This window comes from Tursiops truncatus, chromosome 11 (genome assembly GCF_011762595.2).
Source record: "Tursiops truncatus isolate mTurTru1 chromosome 11, mTurTru1.mat.Y, whole genome shotgun sequence".
In the NCBI taxonomy this organism is placed as follows: Eukaryota; Metazoa; Chordata; class Mammalia; order Artiodactyla; family Delphinidae; genus Tursiops; species Tursiops truncatus.
The window spans coordinates 20,908,945-20,935,099 of NC_047044.1; the positions used below are offsets into that span (position 1 = coordinate 20,908,945).

Sequence of the window (26,155 nt, forward strand, 5' to 3'; positions counted from 1 at the left end):
GGAGGCTTATACTGACTAGTGGCCTCTAGTCGCTACTTTCCTATTTATATATTGCTTATATATTTAGTTTAAATATTTTTTCTTATTTAAATCTAATTTCTATTGTCTTCAGTTTGTCTTATATCATTGCTCTGTATTTATTTGATATATCAACTTTTATTCATTGGAAATCACCCTTCTATCGTTTCCTTTTTCTATTTGTTCTTTTAGATACCATTTTATTGCTTTTGTATTTTTAATCTTTTTTGTTTGTTTGTTTTACTGGTTTCTCTTTTTTTCTATTTTAGCTCAATTATGTAAACTGTTTTCCTACTTTGCTTTAAAATGGTGAAAGTGAGAGCAGGAATTTTGTTTTGTTCACCACTGTATCGCGTAGGCTTAGAATAGCGGCTGGCATATAGTTGGTACTTAATAATATTTACTGAAAAAAATTGAATTAATTAATTCAAACTCCCAGCAGCTAGAGGCTTAATTAGTTAACTAATAGGAAGAGAGATAGTTTTGAAAATAGTGTATGATCCAAATTAAGGGGGCTGGATGAAGAGAAGAATAACGATGATAAAATAATAGGAATTCATCAACAAAACAACAATAGCGAATGTTTTATGAGCACTCAAGGTGTGCCAGGTACAGAGCTGGAGGTTTTAAAAACAATGTCTCTATTCACAAATGAATCAACGGACAAAGGATTAATCTCCAAAATATACAAACAGCTCATGCAGCTCAATATTAAAGAAACAAACAACCCAATCCAAAAATGGGCAGAAGACCTAAATAGACATTTCTCCAAAGAAGACATACAGATGGCCAAGAGGCACATGAAAAGCTGCTCAACATCACTAATTATTAGAGAAATGCTACAATGAGGTATCACCTCACTCCAGTCAGAATGGCCATCACCACAAAATCTGCAAACAACAAATGCTGGAGAGGGTGTGGAGAAAAGGGATCCCTCTTGCACTGTTGGTGGGAATGTAAATTGATACAGCCACTATGGAGAACAGTATGGAGGTTCCGTAAAAAACTAAAAATAGAATTACCATATGATCCAGCAATCCCACTACTGGGCATATACCCAGAGAAAACCATAATTCAAAAAGACACATGCACCCCAATGTTCATTGCAGCACTATTTATAATAGCCAGGTCATGGAAGCAACCTAAATGCCCATTGACAGACGAATGGATAAAGAAGAGGTGGTACATATATACAATGGAATATTACTCAGCCATAAAAAGGAACGAAATTGAGTCATTTGTTGAGATGTGGATGGATATAGAGACTGTCATACAGAGTGAAGTAAATCAGAAAGAGAAAAACAAATATCGTATATTAAGGCATGTATGTGGAACCTAGAAAAATGGTACAGATGAACTGGTTTGCAGGGCAGAAGTTGAGACACAGATGTAGAGAACAAACGTATGGACACCAAGAGAGGAAAACCACAGTGGGGTGGGGATGGTGGTATGCTGAATTGGGCGATTGGGACAGACATGTATACACTGATGTGTATAAAATTGATGACTAATAAGAACCTTCAGTATAAAAAAACAAACAAACAAACAAAAAACAACTAATACTAAACTTTCTTTGGGTTATTTATATGGAAATATGTTAATATAAATGTTTCAGATATCACATGAAATTTCTAAAAATCTTATATGTTCTGGTATAATATTATAAGTCATAATTCTAGTTATTACTTTAAAATGTATATCTCAGAAATAACTAAATTTCCTTGTCAATTGCATTATTATGAACTTTCATCAAATCTTTAACCGTGGTCATTTTTAAGTCGTTTGTCATTTAGAGACAGTTCTGGGTGTACTCTGACGCTTTCACAAAAATGTTCCTACAAAAGGGTTTCATCTTCAAGGAATTCATGGAAAAGACTCTGACAAGTACAGGTTTCTGGTAACCGACTATACTGCTGAAGTGAATGAATAAGCATTTTCAGAACTCTAATGGAAAACTGATGAATTCGTAAAAGTGCTAACAAAAGATCAAGATGAAAAAAAAATTAATTACATGGGACTGAGTGAACTGTTGAGGATGATTATAATTTTTGTGACTTTCTGTTTGAATAAAAAAAAAATCCCACAAGGACTCAGAGGCAAAAATATACAAATCAATTTTCACTGCAAAGTAAAGAAGCTGTTACAGTGGTGGATTACTGGACTGAATGTCAATATTATGACATAGCGTGAGTGTGTTTCGTGTTTGGTAATTGCAATCATCATTGCTTTTGTTGTGGTCATCCATTTACAATGCTTGGTGTCAGTTTATTTATCTCTTGTAAAAATAAAATACAGTGTGTGTGTGTGAGTTGTGAAAAAACAAAAGGAAACTTAAAAAAAATAAAAGAACCACAACAACAAAAAAACCCCACAAATGTCTCATTTTTTCTTCATGACAACCCAATCATAATAGTAATAATAGCAGACATTTATTGAGGGTTTCCTACTGGCAAAGACTATGATAATCGCTTTACGCACATTACCTTATTTAAATCTACCTCAAAGGGTTTTCTTGAAGATGAAATGAGTTAGTACACGTAAAGTCTCCTGATAAAGCCTGCACAAAATAATCACTTGATGTATGCTATTTCTCTGTCTATCATCATCACATTGCCATCATCTCACTTTCCTCCTCCTCATCTTTATTATTATCCTCATTTTATAGGTACGAAGTCTGAAGCCCAGAGACATTAAGTAACTTGGAAGAGAATCAGCTGGGGTTGGAATCCAGGTTATCTGCCTTCAGAGTCCTACTCTTCCCAAGACTTTTATAACAAAAGTCTTCCAATGCAGTGAAATCGTTTAATCCCCACCCCTTGAATCACACTCTAAGATAATTTGACCTATAGAGTTCATTGGGATCATTATTAAATTTTATAAAATCAGACCTCAAAATCAAATAGGATTTCAGTAAGTTTATAAGTAAGTCAGGGCTCCTCAGCTCTAACCCATAAACCAAAAGCCTGTTGGAAACTCGCTACATCTATCCTACATGTCACAATTGTTTCAATAATTCTAGAATCTTTTCTAAAACTTCAGAACTAAGTCTAATGCTGGTTCACTATCTTATATAAAAATATGTTCCAAAGGATGAAAAGTCCCCCATTTGCTCATATAAAATGCCTTTTAAACGTTCTACCATTCTTTCCTGGCATGGAGATGGTTGTGAGTGGCATTGACATTGACCTATTTGGGAATGCAGCCATTTGAAATATCCAGTCAGATGCAGATCAGTTTTTCAGTTGAGGTTTGAGATTTGAGTCAAAATTCATCCAGACCTTAGCATATTTCCATATGCTCCACACTGATAACCGAGGGGGAGGGACAGCTCTCGATTTAATCTAGTGCCGAGCAAATGGCTCTCATTGTCACTTGGCATTATGCTTATGTTCTGCAGTTGTTGTTTTTTTAAAAAGTCAAAATTTATCTCATTGATGCCATGAATACCTGTAACAAATAAAACCTTAAAAAAAATTAAAGTATTTCTAACAGAAACAGAGACCAGTGAAATCAGGAAGTTTAACCGTGGTCTTTGTTTTATTTTTAAGTTTTAAAAAATTGGGACTTCCCTGGTGGCACAGTGGTTAAGAATCCGCCTCCCAAAGCAGGGGACACGGGTTCAATCCCTGGTCAGGGAGCTAGATACCACATGCACACCTCAAGTAAGAGTTTGCATGCCACAACTAAGGAACCTGCCAGCCGCAACTAAGGAGCCTGCCTGCCACAACTAAGACACAGAGCAACCAAAAAAAGAAAAAAATTCTCGTGGGTATGTATGAGTGTGTCTGTGTGTGTTTAAAGTATTACATTCATGAAAGATCTGCAGTGAAGTCCTAAGGCAAGAGAGCTACCAGGATCTTTACATAAAAAAAATCTAATTTAATCCTCACAAGAACCCTGTAAAAAATAGATATTATTCCTAATTCACAGATTGGAGGCTCAGAGAAGTTACGTATTCTGTCAACTGAGGTTGGCTAGTTGGATTCGTGCGTCCTCTACTGTGAAGGCAGGACAGTTGAACACAATCTCTCCCAGACTCCCTTGCCGCTAAATGTGGATACAATTTAAGCTCTGCCAAACAGATGCCCTTGTAAGATATTTGAAAAGTGGAAGTGAAGAAAGAGCTGTGCTTCTGTTGTTTCTGCTGGCAAGCAGGATCATGGTTTTGCTGTGGCAGCATCTTGTTTTCCAGTTGCTAGCTTCCAGGGCATTGAGAGACTAGACACAGGGTATTCATCTTCTGTATGTACAGATTTAGCAGGTGCACCATGGCTCTGGAGCCAGTAATTGCAGTGAAGGCAACTTCCTGATCCCTAAAGGTCAACTAAGGTACCGTCTTCCTGGAGTCAATAATTCTTATGTTAGCTTCCTGACCCCCCATCTTCTTGAATAACAACTGCCCCGGCAAACCAGTTCTGCAGTGTGGCTTGGAGACTCAGCATAGAACCTGTTCCTCTGCCCTTCCAAGTTCTCCTGTACTGATTCTTCTCTGCTTGAAATTTGGTTTCTGCTTTACTTTGTTGAACTTTGACTAATCAATATATTAAGGAACTTGCTTAGTCAGCCAAGAGGTATAGAGCCTAGATTCAATTCATGCCTGTCAAATCCCAGAGCTCATACTCCCTCTGATGGAAAGTTATGGCGTGAAATTCATTTTGTATCTGGTAGGCGCAGATATCCAAGGGGTGTGGGGCGGGGGGATGAAGGTGGCCAAGCTTTTAGGCCTGCCTGGCCCAGAGGCACTGGTTCTTTGGCTTGAGCTCTACCCTATTCTGTGCACTTCCTCCCCATTTACTAAGCCAGAATGATTTTCATTTGTTTTCTCGAGAGAACATCTAAAAAGCACAAAGGGGGCTTCCCTGGTGGCGAAGTGGTTGAGAGTCCACCTGCCGATGCAGGGGATGAGGGTTCGTGCCTCGGTCCGGGAAGATCCCACATGCCATGGAGCGGCTGGGCCCATGAGCCATGGCCGCTGAGCCTGCACGTGCGGAGTCTGTGCTCCGCAACGGGAGAGGCCACAGCAGTGAGAGGCCCGCGTACCGCAAAAAAATAAAATAAAAATAAAAATAAATGAATAAAAAGCACAAAGGAGCCAATTATTGGCTTTTCAGTCACCAAAGCCTAAGCCCCAAGATCCCAGACACTAACAAAATTTCCCCAAATTGGGAGAGGCAGACGACCAAAGAGTTAAGACATGTTAAGTACACAAGAAGGTCCTGAACTCTGTCCCTCCCACCCCCTCATCCTCACACACCAGACCCCTCCTGGGACTGGGTGTGCAGAAAGCTTATGGGAACTCCACATCATTGAGAAATCCTAGAAGAGAGGGATTCTTGTGCTCTTTCCTGGGGAGAGTCAGGGGAGGCCCTTGGGGTTCCCTGCACCCCACAAGGCACAGGAACGGATAACGTGGCCATGTGGTTTCCCTGGGCAGCCAGGCATTCCAGGTGACAGTGCGGCAGCATCAGGAGCCCACCCATCTGAGCAGCAGGGAAGCAGGTGGGGCCAGATGGGAAGCAGGGGTGTGCTCAGGATGCCAGGATAGCACCTCCGAGACCTTTCCTACTGGTGAGCGAAGACCAGAGAGAACAGCCCTCAACAGACGCTGGACTATGTTAACAGCACCAAGAACCAGAGCCCCACCTCCAGGACCCAGAAAACTCAGTAGATTCATTCTGAACTGATGAAATAGTTTCCACCAGGGCTTGAAATTGGATTAAATCCAATTATACAAAAAAGGTTCTTTTTCTTGCACATATACCCTGAGTGCTGTGCTCTCTCACTGCATAGTTTCCAGTTAATTCTGAGAGTTATTGGTCTAGAACAGGGGTCAGCAAATTACAGCTAGGCCCTGGGCCCAATCTGGCCCACTGCCTGTTTTTTATTGTCCTGCCTATTTTTGTAGGCTAAGTAAAGCCACTCTTACGTGGCTGAGTTTGCAGAGTTGCGTAATCGCAACAAGGCCGCTATGGTGCAAAGCCTACAATATTTACTATCCATCTCTTTACAGAAAACAATTGCCAAACCCTGATGTAGAACATGGGTCCTGCCTGGCTGTATCTCATCTGCTCTTGCACTCTTGTCCTTCTGCTGTCATCATGGGGGCAAAGTCTCAAATCAAAATCAAAGAAAAAGCCCTACCTTTCTCTGCTTTTAAAAATATACCTACGTTCAGATCCAGCTTTTCCTCCCTGAGCTCCCCAGAGGACCGGTTCTCCTTAGACCAGTTTTCTGTCCCCTGGTCTCCTGACCCTGCACTTGCCTAGTAGCTTCCTAGCTTTGACTTCTATTTTCTATCCTTTATGGGCTTCTCATCCTCTGCCTGTCTTTGAGTCGCTGTTTCTTAGGGTTGTCCATGGCACTCTGGTCCCCCTCTACTCACCTGGCCATGCCCCAGAATTCTCAGGAGGACCAGGTTTCACTCCAGCCTTCACCTGTAAGGAGGTGAGCTGGCCCAGGTTACTAACTTTAAGGTTTTATCCCCTTGGCTTGGATAATACCGATACCTCGACACCTAAATGGAGCACTTGATTCTCTTCCTTTGGCCACCAAGTTAGTCAATGTTAGCCTTGAACAATAGCTCAGAGAGCAGAATGATCACTTGGTGGTTAATAATAGAGTCTCTGGGGTTAGATTTAGAAGCAGGAGATTTGAAGCTACACCCCTTCTTAGCTAGGAAGCGATGAGCATGGATTTTCATTATGGCATTCCAAATTTAGTGTGCTTTTATTTATTTACACATCTACTCTGTACCGGACACTGTGTTAGACACTATGAGGAGTAACAGAGCTGAAGAAGACACAATCTTTGTCTTCAAAGAACTTATATGTAACTTTTACCCATATAGACTTGGCTCTCCACAAAATGGATAAGAGTATTTTAAAGGCCATAAACGAGATCTTTGAAATTTTCTTTATAGATCTGTTTTAAAATTTGGGGCATAAATACTACTTTGTTTTTTAAAAATCTAATGAAATCACACCAAGTTTTAAAGAGCTGACTAATATAATTTTAGACAATCTGATCACTTGAACTTTCAAAGGTCTGAAATGTCCTAGAGCCATTCTTATGTGGCTGGGTCCTCTGTTTATTTTTATGGCAATCATTGGCATCTGGGAATACCAAACTGGCTCGCCATTCAACAGATTCTGCTCCAGGGACAGTTCTTTATCAGCTTTCAAAGTCCTGGAAGCTAACAGAGTGCCTAATACATGGTAGGCATCCCATGAATATTTGTTGAAAGAACAAATGCAAAAATAAATAGATGAACCTACTAGTCCATTATGTTCTTTCCTCTCACATTTTACAAACTTACCATCTGTGTCCTTATTGGGAGAATGATCACATAGGGCTTTATATTGAGTCATTTTCATGTTTCATGTGTTATACCTTATCCATCCTAAATGGATTACAATTTCATTGATTTCCCCTACAGCATTGCTCACAGATCTATTTTCCTGCTAAGTGAAATATTTGTTGAATATAGGCTATCATTACTTCCTTTTTGTTTTCTTTTGTTTGCTTTTCTTCCTCTGTCTCTTTCTCAATTAACTAAAGTACATGAAAATGAATGTTAAAATATTTATTGAATAAAATCTTATTCTCCTTGACCTTAATTTTAAAAGAGATGAGTTCAGCAATTTCTCTTTCTTTTCAAAAAACAACACAAACAAACAAAACCCACAATCATAAATTCCTTCTAACTATGTGTGAGGTTGTGAATAGGAAAAAGTTTACTTACATCCAAGCTAAATACTCTAATAAGATTTCCCTAGAAATCTACGACATCCCAATGAAGGAGAAGACGTAGGAAGAAGTAAGAGCAGAGGAGGAGAAAATGGGAAGTTATTTGGGAAAAGGGAAGAATCCAGTTTGAGGGATTTCAACAACCAGTAGAGAAAAACTTTAATAAGGAGAAAACTGCCAACCAAAAGAAGCTTACCTTTGCACCCCTCACAGGTCAGTGCATTATAGTGGTAACCGGATGCTCTGTCTCCACAAACAACACATAGCTCATCCCCTTTTATTCTCCCTGCTGATGCACCCAGTCGGGCCTTCTTTGTCACAGGAATCTCCACTACCTCAGTCTCTCCCTGGTAGAGAGTCTCAGCAGGCATTCGCCTGAGTTCATATATTCCAGGAGAGTACCACTCTTCAGGCTGCTGGGGATAGAAACCCAGGTTGGAATAATAGGAAGATGAGGAAATCTGTGGTTGAACTTGGGGAAACTGAATGTTGTTGTATTGTGAGTATGGTTCCACTTCTAGATTCTGTCCCAGAGGACCTGCTGCTTGTTCTGTTAGTACACCTGAACAAAAGCGATAACAAAACTGGAATTAATGTCATCATTCTATAAATAAGAGAGGCAGTTTAGCATATGGTTAGGAGTACAGGCTCTAAGGAAAGATTGAAATATTTGAATATTTACATTAAAATTTTAATATAAAATTAACTTTTTTACAGTAAAAGAACTATTAACAGGTTAAATGACAATATTAAAAGCTCAGAAAGATATCTGCAACATAGAGGACAGACAAAAACACTCATATCATTCATATGTAAAGAGCTTTTGCAAACCAATAAGAAGACATTCAACATGGAGAAAAGGAAAACAAACAAGAATGTTTAAAAGAAAAAGAAAAAAGGAAAGTTAGAAAAACTATTCAACATGGAAAACATTCAACAATCCACAGAAAACAAAGATAAAGGACAGGCATATACACAAATGCTATCTTTTGTCATTTCTGTCTTACAAAATCCTATAAAGTGGGTAACAGTATTATCCCCACTTAAAATTGAGTAGTCAGAGGCACAGAGTAATTAGGCAACTTTATTCCTACACACCTAAGTAGCTGAGATTTGGACTTTGAGTCTGACTTCAAAGCCCATGTGCTGAATTGCTCCTCTCTGCGATAATTTCAAATGTGTGATGCTTTAAAGCTTGTCTCTTCCTCCCTCTGTACTTGAGTTTGTTAGTCCCTTCAATGCCTCCGCTTTCAGGTAACCTATAGCTAGGCCTGCAAGACTCTGCATGATCTTACCCTTTCTTTCTTTTCCAGCCATTTCCCATGTTCCGCCTTCCATATTCCTTAAATATGCCTTGCTGCTTCCAGACTCAGGACCTTTCCCACATGCTGCTTCCTGAGCCTGGAAATTTCCTCAACAGCCATCCCCTCCAAGAACGTTATCTCACTATTCTCCACTTACCTCTAAATTTCCCTTTAAGTATAGCTTCTCTTGGGAAGTCTTCCCTAAACCTAGGTCCCTGGGTGTCCGAACCCAGTTGTATAGTACTTACCTACCCTTCATGGGCCTCCCTTTACTTATCTGTAAAGAGAAGACTCCATGCTGCATGATGTTATAGTTCTTCTTTATGTCTAAAACCTCTATAAGTGTATGACCAACAGTTTATGGGCATTAGAATTCAGGGCCTTTCTACAACGCAAAGTGGAAAATATGTATGTTAAATGTTTGTTTAAAATAAAATGCTTTCTGCATTGAGACAGGAAATCACTGATGGAACACAAAGGATACAATATCTGTGCAAAATCAATTTTGTTACTTTCATGCCCAACTTATCCATATAAAACCAGCACTGAGTCAGTATATCTGACAGTCAAAAAATTTTGGCCATGGGGCTTTGTCTTATGACTGCAAAATGGAAAAATATAAAAATATGGAATTATTACAGAAAAAAGAGAAGCTAAAATATGAGCAAAATCTTGATCTATTTAATAACTAAATATGGTTAAAATTTCTGGAGTGAATACAACTGAAAAGAGCTAAAAGCATTAAAATCATTCGTTTCATCTAGGTTTTATCCTCCGACCCATCTTACCCTCACTCAACTTCCCATCCCCACCCCCAGCCCCAGTTTCTCTCCACCTACAGGTCTAGTAAAGTCAAGCAACTTGCCTGAAGTCACATAATCAATTAATGTCAGAATCTGGATTCCGTAGAATCTAAGGAAATATGTAGTTGTTTTCTCCTCATAAGACAATTCCAAGATCTCTGAGCATTATTTCAACAAATCTTTTAATAGTCAAGAGACACAATGGAGTCCCAACTCAAGTCAAATCATGTTATCAATATCTGGAATCATCTCAGTTAAAATGGAACACTTTCACAAAGACATCAATTCTACTATATGAAAACAACACAAAACAGGGTAAGAATATGAGATCAGTACACAATATTATTAAATAATGCCTCTATTCCCAAAGCACATCCACTTCTAGTATTTCACGGTGTTCCCACCAAATTTCCACAGAGTAGAGACAATAAATATACAGGCAACTTACAATAAAAAACCCCAGCATGGACAACATCCTCCAAAATGGTGGGACAAGAATAACTTCCATGAACTGACTGTGAGACCTTGAACAACTGCCTAACATTTTTCTGTTTCTTCTGTAAAATGGGGCTACTAACACCCAGGCTCGCTATCTCATAAGGTAATTCTGAGTGTAAGATACAGTTTCTGAGAAAAAGTTTTGATAAGTGGAGTGCCATAAAAAGACATGTTTGTTTCCTAAAGAACCTAGCAAAATCTTGATTGTATGATAGTTAATTAGTAAATATTAATACACATCAGTCTGTTTTGATGCTATAAGTTATAGGATACTTCTTTCACTCATAAATATATTGAACAATTTGCCTGACACTGTCCTAGGTTCCGAGGACACAACAGTGACAGACAGACAGAAAACAGATAGAAGAGGCCCCAGACTTTCTCTTGTTTGTGTATTTGGGGTGGGGAGAGGTGGGAGTATGTCAAGGGCTGGGATAAAACCAAGTAAGCAAATACAGAATTTTCTGACAGAGCATAAGATGTGGAGAGGGCAAAGGTAAGTCAACTTTAGAGTGTACTTTCGGAAAAGGTAAATTCATTTCTATTTTAATGCAATTTATGAGTGATTTTTTAAAGAATCAGTTTATCAAGAAAGAGGAGATTTTGGATTTCTTTATAACACAAATTCTCCATGGGAGTTTAGGGAAGAGTTCTTAAATGCGAACACTTGAATGGACTCCAGGAGAGGCTGACACCCCCTGTAAAGGGAAGCAACATTTTTCTGGGTAGAGGGTCATTTGGTAGCATTTAACAATTTCTCTAAAGGAGTACCATCAAAGGGAAACTTCTGAGATGCAAGCATTCTATACCTTTCAACATGGTAGCCGCTAACCATATGGAATATTGAACATTTGAAACACGGCTAGTAATAATGAGGAAATGAATTTTTCATTTTATGTAACTTTAAATAATTAAAACTTAAAATTAAATAGCTGCATGTGGCTAATGACTGCCATATCCGACAGCGCAGCTCTAAGGAGTTTGTGACCAGAACCACTGTGAACCCAAATGGGAGAATCAGGTTCACGTACAAGGGATGGCCCTTCTTCATAAACCCACAGTTAGTTTCTGATGAACCCGATAAAGGGTTCAGATTATGTCCAGTTTTTCATCCCTGGCACAACGCTGCTTCTAGTAAACGTTTCATGAATGTTTGTCGAAATGTTTCATGAATGGAAAAATTGCCTTCTCGGCCTTCCTTTATTTCCCAATCCATGGTTTCTTAACAGATGATATGACTTGGTTTATGAAGTTGTACGCCGTTCCTGGTGCCAGGCCTTTGTGATGTTGGTGCCTCTCCCCACCTGGTTTGTCAACCCATCACCTCCTCTGTGAGGCCTGTCCCAGTTTTCCTAGGTAGAATTAATCTCTCCTACCCTCTGTACACACTCTACTGCAGCACTCAGAAGCATGTACCATCATTTTTGTTGGTTTACAGGCTTATCTTTCATGCTATATCATTTGAGGTGGTAGGACATACTCGTTACAAGCGCTTCTGTGTAGACAAACCTGGATTCAGTTCGCCTGCAACTTGCTAGATGTATGAACTTGGGAAAGACATTGAACTTCTTTAAGCTTCTGTTCCTTCCTCTATAAAGCCGGGATCATATAATACACTACTATGTATAAAATAGATAACTAATGAGAACCTACTGTACAGCACAGGGAACTCTACTCAGTGCTCTGTGGTGACCTAAATGGGAAGGAAATCCAAAAAAGAGGGGCTATATGCACACCTATAGCTGATTCACTGCTGTACAGCAGAAACTAACACAACATTGTAAAGCAGCTATACTCCAATAAAATTTTTTTAAAGAAAAGCTGGGATAATATAGTAATTGAAACAAAATATAGTATCTAGGTGAAAGGTTGTAATAAAGATAAACTAAGACAAAGAATGTAAACTGCATAGTGCCTAAGCATAAACATTCAATACATTTTTTCTTTTTTGCGGTACACGGGCCTCTCACTGCTGTGGCCTCTCCCGTTGCGGAGCACAGGTTCCGGACGCACAGGCTCAGTGGCCATGGCTCACAGGCCCAGCCGCTCCGCGGCATGTGGGATCTTCCCGGCCCGGGGCACGAACCCATGTCCCCTGCATCGGCAGGCGGACTCTCAACCACTGCGCCACCAGGGAAGCTCCTCAATACATTTTTGTTGTTGTGGTTAGTCTGTGAACTCCTGGGGAATACATTAGATTACTATATATTACATTCCCTTTTCTCCTTCATTCCTGGCACCTTACAAAAAGCCTGACACAGTGTAAATCTTTAATAAATGCTTATTAAATTGAAACGATGGAAAATTTACTTCCGCAGCCTTCCAACTAATTTCCATCTCTAAATACAGTGTCAGGGGCTTCCCTGGTGGCGCAGCGGTTAAGAATCCACCTGCCAATGCAAGGGACATGGGTTCGAACTCCGGTCCAGGAAGATCCCACATGCCGTGCAGTGAATAAGCCCATGCACCACAACTACAGAGCCGGCGCTCTAGAGCCCGTGAGTCACAACTACTGAGCCTGCATGCCACAACTTCTGAAGCCCACTCGCCTAGAGCCCGTGCTCTGCAACAAGAGAAGCCACCGCAATGAGAAGCCCACGCACTGTAAGGAAGAGTAGCCCCGGCTCGCCACAACTAGAGAAAGCCCGCATGCAGCAACAAAGACCCAACGCAGCCAAAATAAATAAATAAGTTAATTAAAAAAAAAATACAGTGTCAGCCATTTTTAAACAACACATTTAAACAAAATAACGTGCTGCCAAGTCTACAACCAGAAATATGTTCAAAATTGTAATTATTATGAAAATGATTTGAGTTTCACTTTTAGCTGGAAATTCAAAAGGTAAGATTCTATTCTGAAAAAAATATTAAAACAGACAACATTATATTATACTGTTTATGTTTTAATTATAATCTATATTTTACTTCAGAGAAAACAAAGCGGGCTTAAAGGTAAACTCTTTACTTATCTGATTTTCCATTGACTATTGGGAGAAATCTACTGTGAAACTAGTTCAGTAAATTAATGTTTTTTTAATCTCTTTTTATTTTTCTCATCACAACGCATAGTTTGAAATAAATCTTATATCATTACCCCATACACACTTATACATATGTATAAATAATTGAAACAAAATTTCCGTGAAATAACACTTATCCTTACCTCTTGACGGGCACTCTGACATTTCTATTGTATTCCTATTCTATTCTCTTCTAAATTTTTAATGCTGGTCACAAGTCACAAAATAGATATCATGACCCACTGGGATCTGAGACTTGCCATTTTAAAAACACTGCATGAAATCATGTACTTTAAAATGTTTTTTCAAGTGTCCAAGGCATTAATGCTAGAACTGCCTAGTGTTTAACTTGGAAGAACGGTGCTAATTTTACACACTATCCAGTGAAGAATTATAGGGAAAACACACTTAGATTTAGTCTCAATGAGATACACACCTGCCTAGAGCCCTATAGAAATCACACCACCCCAGCTTCTCACCCCAGTCTTCTGGTTCTGACTGAGCCATCTTTGACAGAGATCTGTTACTGGAATCTCAAGCAAAAGTGCCCCGTGTTTCCTCAGTCCAGTGGCAGAAGCCCCACCGCCAGCATCTGAGAACCTCCGCCTACCTTTAGCAGGCTTCATGCTCATCATTTCCATGGCAAATCCCAACGACGTGCAGCTGTGACAAGGACTAATTTGACCTGGATTTTCTAACTCCGGAAACTGCATTACCATTCTTAGCTTACTCACAGCAACTGAAAATGAGACTAGGTAAGGAGTGACAGAGGCCAGAGGTTGTGGGGTTTACTGATTAACTTCATTACTGAGCAGAATATTTGTAAATGTTTATGAGAAAAGTCCTCGATGCCAAATTGCCTAGTAAGCTGGAAAGCAGTCTCTTAGATAAACATTTTTGGGGAGCACGTTCCAATTTAGGAATTTTTAGAGGACAGATTTTTGTTCAGTGGCTCTAAAAGTCGATTTGGGGGTCAAATGCCATGTTCTATGTCTTGACATTCGTTCCTCTCAAAAGGATACAGACTGGTATAATTTTGTAATGTCAGGAATCATTAAAGCATAATACTTAACGGCGTGAGGTAAACTAATCTGGGTTTCTATCCAGTGTTATGGGTGGAAGTGTGTCCCCTCCTAATCCCATAGGACCGGTGTCCTTATACAAATGGGAAATTTGTATTTCAGAGACAGAAACTCAGAGAGAAAAGGCAATGTGAAGATACACAAGGAAAAGGTCATCTACAAGCCAGGAAGAGAGGCCAGGAACAGATCCTTCCCTCTCAGCCCTCAGAAAGAACCCACCCAGCTAACACCTTGATTTTGGACTTCTAGCCTCCAGAATGGTAAAACAATACATTTCTGCAATTTAAGCCACCCAGTCTGTGGTATTTTATTATAGCAGCCTTAGCAAACTAATACATGTAGGCTCCCTTGGCACTCACTAGTTCTGCAGACCATGGACAAACTCCTGAACCATTTTCTTTTCTTTTTTTAACATCTTTATTGGAGTATAATTGCTTTACACTGTTGTGTTCGTTGCTGCTATATAACAAAGTGAATCAGCTATACATACACATATATCCGCATAACTCCTTCCTCTTGTGTCTCCGTCCCACCCTCCTTATCCCACCGCTCTAGGTGGTCACAAAGCACATGCTGATCTCCCTGTGCTATGCAGCTTCTTCCCACAAGCTGTCTATTTTACATTTGGTAGTGTATATATGTCCGTGCCACTCTCTCCCTTCGTCTCAGCTTACCCTTCCCCCTCCACGTGTCCTCAAGTCCATTCTCTATGTCTGCGTCTTTATTGCTGTCCTGCCCCTAGCTGAACCCTTTTATGCCTCAATTTCCTCATCTGTAAAATGGGACTGATAATCATGCAACCTCATAGAGTTATTATGAGGATTAAATAAAATATTTATTAAATGCTTAGCAGAGTGTGTGGTTACCCACCATCATCATACTGATATTATAATTATTTAGCCTTGGACTCTTGTTGTAGGGTGGCTTGCTTCCCGAGCAGGAATAATTTCTGCAGCATAACTTGTGGATACCAAGTTTGTGACTGTTGGGTATTTTTTGGAAGGGAGGGCTTCAGAATAGGACTCAGTAGGTCGAGGGTTGAGCTTAGGGATAATGCAACCAAATACACTGTGTCACCTTAGGACAGTCTCTCAGCTTCTGCAGACCTCATTTGTCTACATCAACAGATGGTAAAACAGAGATAATAATTCCTGCTCTACTTCCCTCATGGACCCGTTGTGAAGATAAAATCACATAATAAGTGTGAAAGCAGTTTTAAAAGGCAAATGTGATCTATATAAACGTGATAATCACTGCTAAGCCATTTCTACAGTCTTTACGGGTTTAAAAGGTGGTTCTACATGCATTATCTCATCTGATCCTTACTTGCACCCTTTGAGGAAGGTATAATTTATGATGCCCACTATCTCTTACCCTATTTTACAGACATGGAAGGTCAACTCAGTGAAGTTAAATGATTTGTCTAAAGTCACCCAGCTATTAAGGGATGAAGCAAAGGCTTTAACCAAGGTCTTCTCACTCAAAACCTTGTGGTGGAAAAACTAAAGCACGCTTGCCCTAATTGTCAAGAAAAAGGAAAGAGTGATGGTTCCTAGGTGTATTTCAGCTTTGATTGCTCAACCAAGAATCACCATTTGCAAAGCTGTTCTCAATCCTCAGTTTACTTCTGACCTCGTTCTCCCCTCCTCACAACCCAAGAGCTATACTTGCCTTGAGGGACTCTAAGTTGGAAGAGCTACCCAAAGGCTAAGAACCAGGACAAACTATCTCTGAATTTTATATTTCAAGAAGTCTCTACTGAGTTTTTCACTGGTCAGACAGATGAGCCTGTCTGTTGCCCTCAGAAACTTCAATACTAAAAAAGAAATGAGCAGGATAATTTACCTGATCCAGGAGACCCTTGTTGCTGAGTGAAATTCACACAGGATGTTCTCATAATAAGACTGATTGAATCCCTTTGCTTCTTTTGCAGTGAGGACCAACTGCCTCGTGCTATTTTTTTTTCCCAAGGTACATTTTTCCCCTACAAGTCTGTGCTGTTTGAAACAGTAGCCACTAACCATGTATGGCTACTTAAATTTAAGTTAATTTAAATTATGTAAAATTAGAATCAGTTCCTCAGTTACACTAGTCCCATTTTAAGTGATCAGTAGCCACGTGTGATTAGTGGTTACTGCATTAGACAAAGTAAATCTGGAACATTTTTATCACCACAGAAAGTTCTATTGGACAGCACCGCTGTAGACGGTACTTGGGGCAAAGTGAATAAAGTGTCAGTCATGGCAAGGAGGGGCGTTAGATAAGATGTTATAAAAAACAGGGAAGTCCCAGAGCAAATGCTGGCAATGCTTTTCTGAGAACTATCCCTGAGAATAGACTTGGCTAACAGACTTTGAGTGAAATAATCTCACTGGAAAGACCTTCTCCACTGAGAAGGTGAACAGGAGTGTTCTCTTAACCTGAATCCGTAATCATCCAATTCCGATTCCTTGTGCTGACCATAATTTGGTTGCCTACTTACTATCTATGGAAATTCAGCAGATTCTTTAACATCTTTAAATCTCCATTTTCTCAGCAGTAAAAGGGGACTAGTAATGGTATCTACCTTATAGGAGTGTTATGAGTATTAATATTAATGGCAAATAGTTACAGAGTACTTACAATGTGCCAGGCATTCTTCTGAGAATTCTATTAAATAAGACAAGTAACTTGCACGAAGTTAAAGAATTTGCCTACGACCACATACCAGTAAATGGCAGAGATGGGATCGAATGAGAGTCCACTAACAAATGGAAAATGTGCTTAGCGTGACGCCTGACATATAGAAAGCACTCAAGAAATGGTAGCTGTTATGATCCCAATTTTTTTTATCACTGTAAATGTATAAATTTGCAGTCTGTTTTCATAGTCAACCTTTCTCAGTTTGGTTATTCTGAGAGCCCCTGAGACCTGTTTCTTAGCCTGCAAGGTTGAGAGCCAGGCTCTGGATGGCAACGGATTTGCCCACTAGCTGGCCAACATGCACCTCATTGCATGCATTTTCCAAACTATGCATGCCCCATCTAAAAGAAGCAGTAATTTATGTTGTCATAAGGAAAGGCTCTTCTGATATTTCTTTTCCTTCTCCCATTTCTTAACCTCACTAACAAGAGCACCAGATCTGAGAATCCTGGGAGAGCAAAAACCAAAGCCACAGGGAATTAGTAAAAAATCTTAGAGGCTGCTTCAATCTGTGGAAGAGATATGGATAAGAAATGGTAGTGACAAAATATTTAAATTATGCTAAAGCAACGTTCCATTTTGTCTGAGACAGTGGTATCTTTCCATCTTCTGGAAACTTTTGGCTTTGATTGACCCATCAAGTCAGAACTACATTCACTTGTGTTAAACTCAGTGAGATGGAAAAAGACTTGAAATCAAATGTCAGAAATATTACACAACCCTGCATCTCAAGACCTTTCATTGTATTTTAAAACATCCAGCTGATTCTGTAACATCTGAAAGATTCTTTTAATTTAAGCAAAAGACATAGGCAAGAACCAGATTCCAATAAAAATAAAGCTACCCAGAGAAAATGAGTATCAACAGCTGAGAAAAGCATAACGTTATGAGAAGTAGCTAAAGGCAATGAAGCGCGAGTGAATAGGATTATATAGAATCTGCCCTCCTGCCCCTTGCTAGGCCTTATTCAGAATGGGGCTTTGGAAAGACTACTAGAAACAAAAATAAAATTTATACAAAAACGTGGATTCCATAGCTGTTGTTAGCAATGCTGTAATACCAAGGTGAGATAGAACATGTGTTTTTTCCTTAGAGCACCCAGAAATTTAGTTCCATATTGTTGGTTTTTGTTGGCTCCTTGAAAATTCTTAGCACTCAACAATGATAAGATTAACAGAAATTCCTCTCTTTAATAAGTAGAGTGGTGTTTACTATTCTAACAACTTAAATAATAACAACTACATTTCAAACCCTGGAGTAACGATACTGCTTTATGATGCCTTGAGATTTACAGAACACTTTCCACACAGCCATTCAATCCTCCAACAAACTGTGAAGTGAATGTCATTATTATTCCCATTTTACAGAGGAGAAAACTGAAGTTCAGAGTCTCAGTTGCCTCTGAGACTTTATTTCTTTCAATTTCATTGTTTATTTCCACTCACATTCATTGAACGTTTCCCAGTTTCACCAATCTAAAGGAACTGGACCCATTGTACTGGAAACATTTGGTACGGGAACATAAGATTATACTTTTCTTGCTTATTCTGTGCTATTATTAGAATGCTTTTCTACTTACTGAGTCTTTAAAATTCTGTGATTTTTTTTCTTTAGTTCTTAAACCACAATTTGCTAAAAGGATACACAGATTTTAATTAACATGCCACATTCTACCTATTCACTACGTTAAACCATGGGAAGCTGTGGACTTTGTCATTATTACCTTTTATTATGCACTAATTGCATAAGACCCTGCCTTCTTCATTCATCAGAGACGCCTTTATTAACCCACTAAATTAATCTTTGACCAAGTTTCCTGGCTCTCAGGATCTCCCAAAGGAAAGCAGACTTGTCTCTCTTAGGTCACCACGTCCTTCCACCCTGTGTTCTGCGTGTGGACTGAGTTACCAATGAGCTAGATTCCCATCTGGATTTGTTAGGGATGTGTGGCAGCAGAATAAGTTAAAGGACCTCCCAAGGTGACTCCAGCCCCATCTCTGTAATTCTATTCTAAGTTTCTTTACTTCTTTTCTACAAGGGCCAGCCTAAGAAAACAGAGCTATAGAGCAAATCTCCACCTTTTCCCCTCACCTACCACCTTAGCTTTCCTTTAAACATTCCAATTGATTTTGGGGGGAAATCACACTAATACTGTGTGGCAGCCCCGCTGGTGATGATGCACATCCTCTCATTTCAGCTGCAGCTGTAGCAGGTAATCACGTGCAAGCTCAGACTCACTTCACATTGGCACTCTGCTGCACATCTCTTTGCTTTCTTCCCAGAGCTTCTCCAATGCCACAGGAGACCACCCGGCTTGATTCCATTGGGAGCAGCAGAAGCACAGCCCAGAAGTGCAGGGAAGTTAATGCCCCCAAGGGCGACCCTCAACCAACGGGAGCCAGAGGTCGGTTAATAACTGCCCCCATGCCCGGTGCCTCAGTGGACAATTCTTTCGGCTTCTCCCAGTGGAATCGCCCACAGCAGCGATCTTCATAATTCATCTCGTCTTGGTTTTCCCTCCTTCCCTGTCTCATCACCCCAGTCCTTTGCTTCTGCTCCCTGGGATGACCTCTCACATAAACTGTCTGCACACAATTCATTGCCTCAGACTCTGCTTCTCAGGGTAACCATTTATACGGGTGGAGATGCTTCCCCTTCTTGAGCAAAGCCTTTAGAGAGTGAGGGGTCCACAGCCCTCTCTAGAAGCAGCTGAAAGGCCTCACTCAAGAGGTCATTAGTGTCTCCACTGCCCATTAGTGAGTGCCCATCAGTATTTGTTGAGTAATCTTTATGTCACCTTCTCAATGTCTTAAATTAAATCCCAGTGTCTTGGGATTTAATTATGGCCTTTAGAGTAACCTGCAGGAAGGAGGACCATGCCCAGGACCACCTTGAAAGTCATGTCATGTCAGGTGAGTATCACTGGGTCCAAGTCACCACTTCCTGACATGAAAACTGTAGCAATTTGTCGACTCAAATGCTAATCCTAGGTTGTCCTAGAATTCCCAGCCTAATAATCTCCTTTTACCAGTGCTAATTAATGGAAATATGGGGTCCAGAGCCAGTTCTCTAGACTCTTTCGACTTGCCTAAATTAAAAACGAGAAGACAAGGCCCTTCCAAGTCATTCTAGACGTTGGGCCTTTGCATTTGCTATTTCTTCCAACTAGAATGTTCTCTTTGGCTCTGTCTTTCTCAGCTCCATTGTCAACTCCCCAGAGGCCTCGACCACACCGGTTAGAGCAGCCTCATTCTTCCAGTCACTATGACATCACACTGTTTTGTTGTTTCCATAGCACTTACCACTACCTGATATTATTTCATTTACTCATTCCTTTGCCTGTTTCTTTTCCTGTCTTCTTCCTTGCTTTATTCTAACATCCAGCATATGGTCAGTGTTCAATGTTTGGTTAGAAGAAATTATAGCCATCCACATGCAATAGAGTAAACCTCACTTGCCCTTGTTATAACAACATGATGGCTGTTTTTTTTTTTTTTTTTTTTTTTCCGTACGCGGGCCTCTCACTGTTGTGGCCTCTCCCGTTGCGGAGCACAGGCTCCGGACGCGCAGGCTCAGCGGCCATGGCTCATGGGCCCAGCCGCTCCGCGGCATGTGGGATCTTCCCGGACCGGGGCACGAACCCACGTCCCCTGCATCAGCAGGCGGACTCTCAACCACTGCGCCACCAGGGAAGCCCTGATGGCTGTTTTTGATTACAGTTACACCAGTGGAAAAGAGTACAGCTCTCTGGCTAATTGAGCCCATGAGTTAACACTTCTGAATCTCGAGCACATCTCAAGATCTAGGAGTGGTGAGTTAGGCACTGTGGGCTACTCATCCATGAGCCACAGTCCTTTCCCTGGTGCTCTGTACCCTAAGCTCAGGGTGGGAGGTCCATAGAGTCCATCAGTGTCATCAGGACATAAAAGAAGATGGGCAGGAGGAATAAAGGGGTCAAAATACTCTTTGTCCTCCCCTTTAGCGCAGGTATGTTTTCCCCTGGGGGAAAGAGGCGTGGGGAAAAAAATGCTTCGACCTGGCTCTAGAACTTAATGGGGAAGAGGAAAAGGAGTCCCAATGGTCACATGGCTCTGATTAGTTTCCCAAGAGAGGTGGACCAGATGAAGATTTGAGGAAACTGCTCCAGCTGGGAGTAACAGCTATGCATTGCCGCTTACGCATCTTGTGCTATATATTCTAAGAAGCCTTAAAAGAAGTGTTAGGAAACTGTATAAGAATGTGGTCCAGCAAAGGAGGGATGAGGGAAGAGCACCACTGAAAGAAAGCATGAACCACGGGGCTTCCTTAGCAATCATTTTCTGATGCTTCTAACTTGACAGCTCCATCACAATTTTTTCTCTATCTACTTACATCTTTTTCACCTCATGACAACTGAGGTCAACTTTCAACCTGATGGGCTTGCTTAAAGTGGGCTAGTTTGTAAGAAAGATCTTACCCTTTCCCCTTGATGTATATACAAATGAGAGCTGAATGGATTTGTTTAATAATGATGACACCAGAGTTTAGATTTGGAGATCTTAAGATGCAGTTGTAAAATTTCAGAGCAGGAAATGGAGTTTATATGTGAAAAAAATCATCTCAAGAGTAATTTTCTTTAGTCTGTGATATGCACCTACAGTCCTAATCATCCTATGAGTTCTGATGGGTAGGTCACAAATTATAAAGATGTCCATACGTTGATTTTTTTAAGGACCCATAGAAGGGTAGGCCAGGAGCAAATGGTCAAGTGTCCAGACATGGAGGTAGGTGTCCCACTGCCCTTGACTGTAACCACAGGATGAAGAGAAGCCAACTGGAAGGAATAAGATGTAGCAAGTATGTCTGAGAACTAGCATTGCATAAATAATAACTGCTGCCTTTGATCTCTCTGAGAGTTACTGATAAACATCTCTTTTTCCCCTAAACCTCTTTTCTCCTTCCCTCTATTATTTATTATTTGATTCTTATTTATCAAGTACATACTAGGATTAATAAAATACAGTCACTGTCCTTAGATACTCTTATACTGAATGGCGGCTGGTAGACATGTAAATAGATAATAAAATAATGACCCCTCCTATCAGGAAATGACCTGATAAATCATTGCACACTAAAGCTAATGACTGGTAGGTAATCGTATAAGCTATTGATTAATGTCTCCCAGGGCTTTCTGCAACCAAATAGGGGATCGTGCCTTAACACATTGAATTTTGTGAATTTCAAGTGTTTGCATTTTCACTATCATCATCAATCATGGTTGATATATTAATATAGAGTGAAAAACTTGGAGCATCCAAACCTCCCAGCAGAGTTATAATGCAGAAGGGAATTATTTTAAGCGTGGCAGAAAGCTGCCCTGCCCCACCCAAAATATTGCCCCTGCCGGCATTTTGCTGATGTTCTCAATTCAGACTCTTTATAATGAGACGTTATTTTATAAATGCATAAAGTGGAGCAATAGATCATTTTATGGTATCATCTAGTTACAGATCTACTGAAAACAACTTAGTACAATTTGTCCTCAATCCATCTTAAATGACTAATCCTGACACGGTGCCGTATTTCCCCCAGCACCAGAAGAATGCTGGAAAGGAAACCTTATCGCAGAGCTATAACCTAAGTAATTTCAGACTTTAATAGGTATAATATTAAACCATAAGAATCATGATTTCATAATTTAGTACAGGCTATAATAATACTAGAATTAGCCCTAGAACAAGAATGCATTTCTACTCCCAGCTCTGTTAATTACCTAGCCTCATGGCCTTGGACAAGTCACAAAGCTCCCTGAGTCTTGCAGTCCTCATCTATAAAACAGAAGATCATTAGATTCAATGAATCCAAGGTCCGATTTACCTCTAACCTTGCATAGTAGCTATTAATAGCTAAGTACTATTGAGTACTTAGAAGGAACAAAAAAATGTTCTGGACTCTCTGTTGGACTTAGTCAGGTTTTTTTTCTTATGTATGTCCAAATTGCAGTTTGTTTTTACTAATATTCAAATGAACTTGACAACTTACCAAATAAATTGTCAGAAAGAGAAAATTCATCTGTGGCAGGTAAGTGGGAGTGTTCAATGAGATTCATTTTTGATCCCATCCAAACTTTTCTGTTTGAGAATGTATCTTCGTTATGGTGGTCTTCAAAAAAATCCCCTGAAAGGTAAATAAATACATAGAGTGTTTGGGAAGGGTAGGGAGGTGATTATGAAAGAGAGGGAGAGAGAGAGAGCAAGCTAATTTTAAAAAGCACATATGGTTCCCTTTGCAGACATTTTATCATAGCTTTTCTGTACATATCTTTCCTCAACATTTACCATTTTTACACCTCATTTGGACTTACAAATATCTAAGATATATGCTTTCAGAATAGATACTCTCTAATTTATCTGGGAAAACACCATATGTTTTCATTTGTTTCAGCACTTGGGAGATTTGGGCAAGATATGATGATATTTTAGTTATGTCTTTATTTCTTTTACATGTAGAAAAAACAAAAACAGATATAAAAGCCTTGATTAAAATGGGATGAATTGATGATTTATTATCTTAAATTTTATTCTAAAGTTGAACAGGTCTTTGCAAAGGCACAAAAGTGGTTCAAGACAACTTCCTTCCTTCCTTCTTTCTTAAGTCGAGTAGGCATCATATTAGCAGATAAAAAATTCAAAAAGTGTTCACCCAAGATCATCTTTAATTTAGCCTTTTAGAGAAAATTTCAGGGGCTTGCATTTTCACTCTCATGGTCTACCTTGGTCATATATTTAACTAGGGTAAAAGAAGTTATGGTAAAAAAAAAAAAAAAAGTGGTAAATCTCACCAAAATGTCTGAAGTTTCATCCTGAGGAGATGTCCAGAATGCATCCAAAACTCCAAGATATGCAGTGTTCACTTCTAGCTATATCTCTAGGTCTTGTTTTCTTCTTTCCTTCCTTCCTTCCTTCCTTCCTTCCTTTCTTCCTTCCTTCCAATGTCTCCTACCTCCCTGAAAAAGTAATGAGAAAAGTTGAATAATGAAAATGTATGCTATCAGAACTTTTCTCCAAGGCTGTTTTCTGAGCATGATTTTCTAAACCTTTCATCCTATCTCCACCAAGAAATCATTTCGTTTACAAATACCTACTTATACTTGCTACTCAGAAAGAGAATACAGGGTTTTTGTTGGACAAATATTTATTTCATTAGAACTTCCCTACTATTCATGTCTCTATTTCTTTCTCCCTCACTCAGCAAAATGTTCCAGCTCAAGCAGAAATGACAGCTCAAGCAGACATCTGGCTGCTGGTAAGGTAGCATACCAGACTACATTTGCTGCGTTCATTCATTTATTCATGTTTTCAACAAATATTTATTGAGGACTTACTCTGAACTAACCTCTGTGTTGGATCTTTGGAAATAAAATGGTTAAAGGAAAAAAAATCATCCAAAATCTATGACATCAAGCTTAATGAGGAATAAAGACATTAAAAAACAATCACAGGAATACATAGATGATTACGTATTAACTTAAAAGCTGTTGATGAAGGTAAAGATGAGGATGCTCTGATGGGGAGAGGCTGAGTGTGAAAAGGAGTTGAGGTAGAGAAGTAGCTAGAGGAAAATGTGGTTTTGAGGGCAGTTTTTAAAGGTAGGCAATACTAGGTCACATCTGAATACACCAGAGAAGTTGAAGAAATGAGAGAGAGAGCAGCTTCTGTGAAATGATACAAGCTGTGTCCACTGTGGGAATGCAGACACATCTGGGTCCATCTGGTAACCAATGGCCTGGCCCTACCAAAGTCTACTGTCCAGTAAGCCAAGGGGCTTTTTAGGAGAAAACCCATCCTAAAGTCAGAAGGAACCAGGAACCATGATCTTCACCTCAAAGTAAAGCCTCAGTCCTTAGAGGAATGTGTAATTCTCAATGTGGCACGGTGTTTGACCAACCCAAACTAGATTCAAGAGGCCTTTTTGCCACCCTGAGGTGAGAAGGGAAAGGGTTATAAATAAATATGAGTCTGGAAGTACTGAAGTGTAGGATAGATCTTCCAAAAGAATGCAACAAGTAGGAGAGAGCTCATTTCAACTCCACCCTCACCCTCAAACAACTCTGCCATGTATCACAGTGGAGCTTTGACTCCAAGAGGACTCCAAGCCTTTCTGGGGCAATTGTGAAACAGCAGAACCACGCCAGGTATCACCATAACCTGTGGAGATGTGCCCAGCAGAGGAACCGTGACAACTGGTTGGGCACTGCTCTCCCCCATGGACACCAAAAGTAGTGGAAGAAGTGGCCAGAGTAGACTTGATTATGAAAAAACATAAAGAGACCTCAGGGCATTCCTGAAATACCTGCAGGGGGAGGAGGCCTCTGATAGGGAACTGGAGGCCCTGAGGAATAAGCCAGTAAAAGTTCAGTTGTCACTATTGATGGGACCTCATTCATACTCATAAGCTAGCTGAGAACTAGGGAAATGCAACTTTCACGATGTGCATATGAATTGTATAGGTATCTATTCAATGTGTATATTTTAATATATATATGAATTATGTATAACAATTGTGTATGTGTCTGCATATCATATAATAAGTAGGTTGAAAAGCTCCCCCCAAATTTAGGCAATTATTGTTTTAAATAGTTACCCTTATCTTTGGAGTAGAAAATTCAACAGTTTCCCATAATAATAATTTCCAGGAATCCACAAATGAGCAAAGTCAGGAATTTTTCCTAATATTCAATCCAAAGTTACCCTCTGTCATTTAAGACATATTTGCTCTGGTCTTTAAAAAACAATAAGAGATTTCAGCTCTGTGACTCTTACTTTGGGTTTCCCTCTGTGCTTTTTCTCACATTTGTCTTTTTTAACTTTCCATCCTGGTCACCAAGCTCCCCCATACTTCCACAGCACATTACAACTCTCTAGTATTTTCCATGTATGCTCATTTTCATTCTGGATTCTTATATTTTCCTATATATATTCATATAAACTTGGCATCTTTAATTCAAGTACCTGGCACACAAT

The 26,155-nt window shown here is 39.8% G+C and overlaps 1 protein-coding gene across 1 annotated transcript in view; it reads right to left on the reverse strand.

The window, feature by feature from the left end:
- NR1H4 (nuclear receptor subfamily 1 group H member 4) overlaps positions 1 to 24,132 on the reverse strand; it is a 50,063-nt gene extending 25,931 nt beyond the window's left edge. The window contains exons 1-3 of the mRNA XM_073788305.1: positions 23,974 to 24,132; positions 23,175 to 23,309; positions 7,961 to 8,326 (exon numbers count right to left, since the gene is read on the reverse strand). Of these exons, the coding sequence (XP_073644406.1) occupies positions 7,961 to 8,326; positions 23,175 to 23,253 (445 nt within the window). The 5' untranslated portion in view covers positions 23,254 to 23,309; positions 23,974 to 24,132. The remainder of the gene's footprint in view (positions 1 to 7,960; positions 8,327 to 23,174; positions 23,310 to 23,973) is intronic.
- Between the last annotated feature and the right edge of the window lie 2,023 nt (positions 24,133 to 26,155).